Source organism: Buceros rhinoceros, unplaced genomic scaffold, assembly GCF_000710305.1.
Source record: "Buceros rhinoceros silvestris isolate BGI_N320 unplaced genomic scaffold, ASM71030v1 scaffold9637, whole genome shotgun sequence".
Lineage (NCBI taxonomy): Eukaryota > Metazoa > Chordata > Aves > Bucerotiformes > Bucerotidae > Buceros > Buceros rhinoceros.
Genome location: NW_010421573.1, coordinates 17,952 through 27,282, shown reverse-complemented (window position 1 = coordinate 27,282; position 9,331 = coordinate 17,952). Strand labels below are relative to the sequence as shown.

The following is a 9,331-nucleotide window of genomic DNA, read 5'->3' as shown; positions in this document are numbered from 1 at the left end:
CTGCTGAGGCCCTCAGCCAGGCTGCAGGACACCTGCTTCCTGATCCCTGCTTCAGCAAAGAGTTTGTTGCTTGTGCACTCACACCTTCCTCAGGGTAAGTGCCCGGCCAGCCCAAATTGTCTCCTGCCTCCTTTAACCACCAGCGTGGTGTCACTGGCTAAAATCACAACTGCTGCAGGAGGAGGAGGAGGAGGAGGAGGAGGAGGTGGCGGAGGAGAAGGTGGCCATTCTGCCTCCAGAATGACTCTTCCCCTCCAGCTGTGTCCTAGCAGGGCAAGCTGTGCCCTCCACAAGCAAGGTCTTCCTAAATAAGGGTGCTCCTCAGGCCACTGGGTGCTGAAGAAGCGTAACAAGTGTTAATGGCTCCCTTGAAGTGCCAGAGGGTTAGACAAGGCTAGGTGCACTCTGGGCTTTACCAGAGCTAGGAAAATAATTTCAAAGCCTTGGTTCAAGCAAGTTCAGGTACACCCAACCAGTTTAGGGAGGTAATGCTTTGCTTTTGGCAAACATACTGCTGGACAAAAGTATTTTGCCTATTTCTGGACTTTATTGCCTACATGCTGGTGCTCCTTTGCTTTACACAACAAATGCCAGGTGAGCGCTGTGGAGGACTGCTGCTTTGGAACTGCTGGTTCTATTAAGCCTGTGCTCAAGTCCAGGCTGCAGACACACAGTGTGGCTTAAACACCATCCCTGGATTCTAGCTGCAACCTGTAAGATTCATCTGACCCCCGCTGATGTCTGAGGTGACGCGGCCATTTCCTAGTGCACCCATCCTTGACTCCCTCCGTGCACTGAGCAGAGGGTAAGCCAGCCCTTCGAGGGGACACCGTGTCTGAAGGGGCACTTCGGAGGGAGACTGGCATGAAAACCCTGCCCTGAGAGCCTTGCTTTCTCTCCCCTGACCTGAAGTGCAGCTGTCTGCTCCTACATGTCAGAGGGAAAATAAAATGAACCCCGCTGCCTTCCGCTTCTGTGGAGCAGCATCTCCGCCATGAGGACCGGGCCGTGCGGTGGTCCTCTCTCACGCCGGAACAAAAGTTTCATGCCACATTAATTGTTGTTTCTGACCCCTCTGTGACTTTTGCTGAAAAAATACATTCAGGGGATTGCACAGGTGGGCAAAACTGCCAATGCTTTATAGACATCTTGACATTTGAAACCGGACATTTTGACCTTTTTCACAAACAGGCAAGTTTTGTGGGTTACGTGGCCCTTACTTTTAGAAAATTGATGCTAGCATAAAGCATATTACAACAATTATTTATGAAATAATAATAGCATATTAATGGCATGCAAATTACTGATCTAGGAATTCAGCATGCCCATAATGATTGCTGTACTTTTAACGTCAACATTAAAAGCAACAGCTAACTAACAGTGATAAGGCAAATTAGTGTTAATAACAGTTTTGACACTAATAGCAAGTTATTATTTTAAAAGTCTTCCTGCTGCCAAGGCTCCGACTGATTTTAAAAAAGCCCCACCACCTCTCAGCTCGCTGTCACTGGCACTTTTCCTACAGCACTGTGAAGAGATTTAATTCCTCTCATTCTTCGCAAAGATCTCTGTCATTGCACCAGATTTCCTACTCTGTGGCCAAACATTAGCTCAGGAAACAGGAGGCCACCTCTACTCCCCCTCAAAGACCTTTGCAGAGCAGCCTTACTCTAAGCAAATTTGGTAAAATGTTTAATCAGCAAAGGTTGTTTTAAAATGCCATCAGTGTGCAGTGTTGAGGGGGTAGAGCCAGGCAATGGCATCAAGGCTTTTAAATTCCTTTCCTCTCTCTGCACAGCCAAACTCATCTCACCTCCCGTGGGTCGCACGTGCTCTGTTGGTATTAGTTTTATTTATTCAGCATCTATGGCCACAGGAGCACCCCACATGGGGACACGCTCCAAGCTCTGTGGAAGAGAGGACGCTTCATGTGGAGTGGATGTGGTCAACGCAGGTAAACCCGGGCTTTTCATCAGAAGAGCTACCCGTTTTCCCTCGCCACGGTAAATTATACTGTCAATTTTCAAATTGACAAATAAGCTGTTTGTTTATACGGCTGGGACCAGTGTTATTCAGAGAGCACCGGCCTTTGCATGGGACAGATGTAGCTGTAAGGAGGTTATAAAGATGCAGCCTCTGTTCCGAAGCATTTACAGCCTAAGTTTAGGCTTTTCTCAGCTGATTGCTAATCGACATGACAAGTCATGGCAGAGAAAAGATGAGAACTCCAGTACGAGCCACTATGGCACTCTGTGCTTTCACAGCACTGAGTTGTGACACGGCTGTGATGTGGGCTACTTGATTCATCAGGGGTCTGTGACTCTTCCCGGGGGTTTGTTTAGAAACAAAATCTCTGCTGAGATCCTTTCAACAGAAAGGACAGAAAGGTTGTTCAGGTATGAAATGGTAAGAGTGACCTGAGACAACCTCTCATGTGTGTTGGCTCTTTAACAATATTCCAGTAGTATCTGCTTCATGCTAGTCCTAAACTATTTTTTTCTGACTTGCTGCCCCTGTTGATATTTTGCCTCACACTGTAATCCATGAGCAGTTAAAGTTTTGCACAAGCCTATTATAAAGGGTTTGCTTTCCGGTGAGCAGGTTGTTGCCTGACCGACTGCATGCCATTCTGAAAATGCGCCTCTGAAGCATTCTGCTGTTCTGCGGGATTATTTGCCCAGCTCTTACTCTGCTCCCTTCAGCTCCACCTGCACTGCTGGCTGCTCTCCTCCGTGCTTGCTCACATTTCCCTGAGCTGAGCAAAACCTTCCCTCAGAGCTCGCAACTAGAGCGGCACATCTGAGATGGTGCCTGTACTTGGAGGGCTGGGGCCTGGGCTTTCACCAGAACACAGCAGCGCAGAGAGCTGTTGGAAAAAGACTGACTTGCAACAGGAAGGTCTAGGAAGGTCTGAGTAGGTCTGAGCAAACAAATGGTAAATTCTACATTCAGATTAAGCTTTACTACTCTTTTCAATGTAGTAAAGGGAAGCAATACAAGAAAACAAAGGTGCTCAAGGTTTGGCAAGCTATGAGAACTTAAAGATGGGGGCCAGGAGTGTTTTCGGGCTCTGAAGTGTCACCACCTCACCACTCAGTGCATGACTTTGGTTTGAGCAGTGAAGGCCCTGAGGTTTCTCCCCAGGAGGATGCTGCTGCAGATTCTCAACTGCCTCTCCAAGGCACCTGGGGACCTTTGGTAATTGGGCTCAGTGGAGCCAGCACATACTGAGGAGGGCTTTAAAAGTGCTTCAGTTCCACCTGAGCCTTCCCTTCAGTCAGTTAGCTGAGCCTAGCCGCTCAACATGTTCCATTTTCTGGAATTTTAAATCAGTAGTTTTTAAAATGGGAAAACATCCTGAGTACAGAGCATAAAGCAAACTACTGAAAAACTTTTCAGTGGTCCTGTTTCCCTCACAACATCCAGTGTATATAATTCCTCCTTGAGGTCTGTGAGGTCCCATTTTGTGCTAATGGGGAGGATAGACTCTATTAGCCAGATTGCTTGTGTGTTGTTGTTATGCAGCTCTGCTGAATACAGTATTACGTTCAGCATCGCGCCTTCACAAAAGACAGAAATTATTCCAAAGAAGCAATAGCCAAAAGTGGCGAATCCTCCCGCCGCAGCATTGGCACGTGTTAATGATTCAGCAAGCAGGTTTGGCATCACCCTACTGTGCTGGCTCTCAAAGCAAAGACTGCAGCAAAAGAATCTGCTCTTGATCTGTGTTACAGTGGAGAAATAAAAACCACTCAGACTTGCTGGGATGGCAGAATACCTACCCAGGCTCCATCAGGTCCAAACAGCTCTAAAAAGTTGCCAATGAATTCCCTGGACTTTTCTTCCCATTTCTGAATGAGATCATGGCTCTTCTCTTCCACCTTGTAAACAAATTCTTTTGATTTTTCTTCCACGTTCTTGACTTTTTCTTTCATTTTGTCCACTTGGTTTTGAAATCGGTATTTCTTCTCCTGTTTTAAAAATGTGGACAGAGTTATATATAATATATAAGGACTTGGAAATAATTAGCCACTGAAAGTTAAGAAGAAGAAAAAAATTGCAATAATGTATCCTAATACATATGGCCTTGCTTAACTATTCCCATGTTATTTTTATAAATGCAAATTTAACATTTGTGGAGCGAAGTGCAGAAGGTACATATTGAAAAGACCATCTTGTGGGATTACTGTAGTTAATCCACTACATGAATCTTTCCATATTTCCAAACGGAATGCACTTTGAAAATTAGATGAATCTGGCGAAGGCTACAAGTGAGAGATTAATAGCTCCAGCTGAGCAGTGAGCAAAAGGCCAGTCTCCCTGGGTTGCCTGGCAGACGCAGCCCACTACTGGCTTGCCAGCCTAGATGTTAACTCGGACCAAAATGTCTCTTTGGTTGGATTTCTGCGAAACAAAACGAAAACTCCCTTCGCCTCTGAGCCTGGCTAATAGAGAAGCTTCTGCCTGCAGCAAAGATGTGCATAGGCCAGTGGCCGTGGCCAGCAAACTTCACAGGAAAAAGAGCAAAATCCTCATTGCTAAGTCACATAGAGAAAGACAGGGACAGAGAAGATAATCTTAGGGAGCTCTCACTGGGCCAAGCTTCTAAAATACTTCAGGGTTAAAGAGCTTTTTGTCTTGAAAAGATTCTGTGCTTCACAAACACACAGTACACGCAGCTAACTAACACCGTGCCCTTGAAGGTGTAACAGTCTCTGCAGAAGCACAGATCACTATCGGTTTTTAATTTCCTGCAAACTTCATTTAATGGGTAATTGAATTTATTTTTAAAACAAATACTGTTTAGTGGTGAGGTGGGTTTTATTCTAGCTTCAGAATCAGTAGAAGAACCATCTTTGCAGGTCACAAGAGCAAACAAAATCCTCGAGGTCCAAAGAAACCAAACTCGCTTTGCACCTAATAGGTGATCAGCCCTTCCTGAAATGAGCACTACTCTGCCTTGGAGAAATGCTGAGGTTTTAAATTTGCGATGCAGTCAGTCTCCAGGGCAAATTAGTATTTGGGCATTTAGGTTACCACAAGCTAGATAACCAAACACTGGGAGGCCCTTCGGGATACATCAGTGTCTGGGACTGGGGGAAGCATACCTTAGGCAACAGTATCTTAATCTCAGAGCTGCTAAAGGATAGATTCGAGAATCCCCAAGGCATCCAGCATGCCTTAATTTCACAGATACTTGCAACAGTGATCCTTCTGGGTGGAGTACTTACGGTCAGGATTTTTTAGAGGTGTAGAAGACTAAAAAAAAAGCACAGTGAAATAAATACTTACGCCCTGTGATTTACCTGCCAGACCTATTTATGCCCCAGACATTTACTTGCCAAAATAAGAAACAAGTAAACAAAACCCTCATGAAATGACACAATTCAGTCCTTCACAATGAGGTTTCCCAGCTCCTCCGGGAAGGAGGTGGGAAGTCCTACTGTGAGACATCCCCATCACAAGGAAGATTTCAGTCATGTGGTTATCTCGAGGCCTTAAGTTAAGACTTGAAACAGAAGAGGAGAGTAAACTTTCATTGCTGTTAAGTGTTTAATCCTCGTTGGAAGATGAGGTGCAGTTCTGTATATGGAAGCTGAATAAATTGAGCCACCCTTTCAAATGGCAGTCTTGCCCTCCTGTTGTGGCTTCTGATCTCTTCAACATCATTTGCCAGCTTCCTAGCACTCTTCCTTGTATTTTAAAAAACATTTTAGCTTTCTCTAGTAACCTGACTGCTCAGGGGTTTGTGTTTGGTTTGTTGTTTTGTTTGGGTTTTTTTTATCCTGTCACATTGTAGAGAAGTTTTGGGCATCAAAATCCTCTTTGTGCTGCCTTCTCACAAAGGGAATAAAGAAAGAAATCATGTCTGAGAAGCCTGCGGTGGGGGATTGGCTACTTCCCAGTGTGTCACTGAATCACCTACAGCTCAAGGAGGAAAGGGGAGCAGCAGCTTTGTTACAAATGGAAATGAAGCTGCTAATTAATACAAGCAATGAGAACTACCCTCAGCCTACCAGTTTCTTTTAAATTAAGTTCCTCGCAGCTATTTTTAAAGCAGCAGGAGGAAGATATCCTTTCCTGACCTTCGCTGTAAACTCGAGGTCTAGGAGGGTGTATTTCAGAAGCAAACGCAGATGGGTGTACTTACATTTATAAAACTAACATTCAGCTGTTTGGCGGTGTATCCTCGCTGGAGGTTGCGCCGGGCATACACGTCATAGTCCCGGACGATCCTTGTGATGATATCTGATGTGGAGATACCTTCAGTTCTCTGTGTTGGTACGAACATTCCTGAGCAAAGTGGGAAAAGAGAGCCCGCTGAGAAAGCACGGCAGGACCAGGCACTGTGGCAGGTAGCTGAGGATGAACACAAAAATGCCTGACCAAAGGTAAGAGACTTGCAGTTCTACCTGTTGTATTCCTAGCTCTCTCCTGTTGTTCCTGCGTGAGCTTAGGGAAGGTACGAGGTTGCTATATGGGTCATTGTTCCTCAAGTCTTCAGAAAGGCTGAAACTTTACCTCTTCAGTGTGTCAGCTGTGACGTGGAAGTTATTAGACTAGCAGGGGCTCCACAAGCCAGGAAGGCTAAACCTCGCAGTTGTGGCCATTGACTGAGCAGTTCTTTCCATAAGTGTAGCCCTTCTTTAATGTTCTATACAGAGGAGTGTGGGGTTGGCTTCCACTGCAGCTATTGAAAGGCCATTTGCTGCCCTCCTGTGTATTTTCACTCTCCCCTCCACTCCCGTGCTGCACCATCTGATAGTCTTTTTTGTGCTGAGTAAAACAGACCAGCCTCTGGCCTTGGCCAAAGCCAGGAAGCACATTCAGGTAAAAGATGTGTTACAGTAACTGGAAAACACCCTAGAGGTGCCAGTAGCCTGCAAAATGTAAATGACAGCATGAATAAGGATGGACATACCAAGGGTATCAGTCTCCACAGCCACCATTTCATGTCCACCTGGCCATGTCGGTGTCTGCATAACCATCCTCCCCGCCCTGGCAGATCAGTCCCTAACAAAACCGGCCATTTATTAATACTGCTTATATTTTTCTCAACACAGCTGAGATATATATTGCTTTTTAATTGCTCCTCATTAAGACAGGATCACTTGAACTGTTACTCCAAGTCACAAAGGCAATAGCAGCAGAGTGCTAGCACACCTTGGTTCAGTAGTTATTTAGGACTACGAAAAATTACTACTATCACTTGTATGTAATTGCAGCATCCAGCTGCTGATAAGAAAGAGCTGTGAGATAAGACTGGAAATGGTTTTGCAAAAAACCATGGTGCTTTGTCTTTAAAGGATGCTATAGCTACTGGCAAATTAATCCTCACACATTCGCTTGAAGTAGGCAGGTAGTGCTAGCTAATTTCACAGGGTTAGAAAAAGACGTGGAGAAGGAATCAAGAAGCTTAGCAGCCTCTTGTGACTAAATGCTGATCTTTAATTAATATTCTGCTAAAAAATAGATTATTTTATTCACGAGCAGAGAGATTTCCCCGATCGTGCTTTTCAGGCTTGCAGCAGTCACTCAGGAAACCATTTTTGGCAGGAGTGAAACCGACTTTGAGCCACAAGCCTTTATAGATAGGAGCTACAAGAATACAGGAACAAAATCCAAACCCTACCCTTGCTAAGCCAAAAGCAGAATTGTTTTCAAGTAGATGAACAAACCCATCTATGAGAACATTACCTTTAGTCACTGATTTTGTTTCATATGCTGCATGTGTTAGACTGATTCATGTTTTCCAAACTAATTTTTCATAGATGTGCAGAGGTTTAGTCAGTGCACCATTACCCAGCTCACTGCTGTCCATATGCCCTCCTGCCCAACGAAGAGAGTGGGGAAATGGGAGCCCATGGGGATCTACATAAGGAGCTCCACAGTTCCCATATGCATCTCTAGTCCCCAACAACCTGATGTGGGGAAACAGGAGTACTTGAACAAAGGAAAATGCACAAATGCATCCACAGCATTGGTCTATTTAAAATAAACCCCACCAGGAGACAGGGGAAACTTGCTGCTGTAATAACGCTGGTTTGGAGCCTTAGGACTATTACGGCACCAGATCTCAAAACCTCACAAATAAGGTAACGTTATTCCCAGTTTATACGTGGCAAAATTCAGCCATACAAGACAAGTCACTTCTCCAGCATCTTGCAGTGATAAGACACAGGCCAGACCACAAGTCCCTGAAGATGTAAGTCCATATTCTCTTCTGCAAAGTTTGACTTTCTCGTCAGGATGCGCGTGCACTGCACCCATGCTCAATAACAGCAGAGAAAGATGTGGCACATTTGGGAACCCTCCAGCTCAGTCTGGTGACTGAGTTCAGTGACGCCAAGGGCTCCTGTCACGTTGTCCTGTGCACTCAGCACCTTACAGAAGAAAAGCAAAACAGCTGCCTGTCCAGCACATATGCTGTATATCCCTTGGTGACCCGTCCTTACCAGAGGTACCTTTGTTCCACTGCCTACTGAAGAAAGCTGGTGCTGGCTCTGAAATTTTAGGACGGCAGTTCCTTAAGCAGGGTTGTGAGTCTGACACCCCAGTGAGGTTTGCAAGTGGAAAAACATCAAGAACTGACACTATAAAAAGCTTATTCTTTCAGCTCAGGTCAATACTTGGTCTACTGCTGTCATTGTATAGCTTGAGAAGGTCACTTTGCACAGCATATCAGGCAGATTTGCTCTGAAATTTTTTTTTAAGCCTCCAGTATATGTGTTTATGCAGACGAGGAAGAGGATGGATTCACTAGGCTACAAAGCAGCATCTCCAGGGAGCAGAAGAAAGGTATAATCAGTTCTTCCTCCCACACTGTTCACTATATTAGAATAGTTGCTGCTGGCAAACAGTGGCTTAATGTTACCTCCTTAGATTTAATTCCGCTTCCTTGAACCGACGACATACAAACTCCTGTTGACTTCAGCATGTTCATGTTCAATGTAATATGGTGGTCAATGGCACTGCTGAATAGTCATGGCAAATGAATTACTCCGGTGCTGTTTTAAACCCTCTGCCAGTGTAGTGAAAAGAACCCTCGGTGCAAATCAGAAGTGGATCCCAATGCCTCCTGAAGGCTGCCTGCACTTGCCCGTATTCAGGACTGGCCTGTGTCAAGGAGCCATCAGTCTGCAGTTATCAACAAGTGACTGAAGCTGCTGTGGGAACTAATCTGCGTTCAAAGCTCTTAGTCGAGCACCCTAAAATTGTTTTAAAAGCCTATATAGGACTCTCTCACAACACATCTGAATGGTTTCCTGGGAGTTACGGCAGGGATTCAGCCAAGGACATCCTTTGTGGTTTACAAAGTGAATCTTCCTGC

At 45.1% G+C, this 9,331-nt stretch overlaps 1 protein-coding gene across 1 annotated transcript in view; it reads right to left on the bottom strand.

Annotated features, from left to right (window-relative positions):
- PCYT1B (phosphate cytidylyltransferase 1, choline, beta) overlaps positions 1 to 9,331 on the bottom strand; it is a gene marked incomplete at its 5' end in the record, with an annotated part of 17,039 nt that overhangs the window by 1,442 nt on the left and 6,266 nt on the right. The window contains 2 exons of the mRNA XM_010139716.1: positions 3,783 to 3,971; positions 6,152 to 6,294. Of these exons, the coding sequence (XP_010138018.1) occupies positions 3,783 to 3,971; positions 6,152 to 6,294 (332 nt within the window). The remainder of the gene's footprint in view (positions 1 to 3,782; positions 3,972 to 6,151; positions 6,295 to 9,331) is intronic.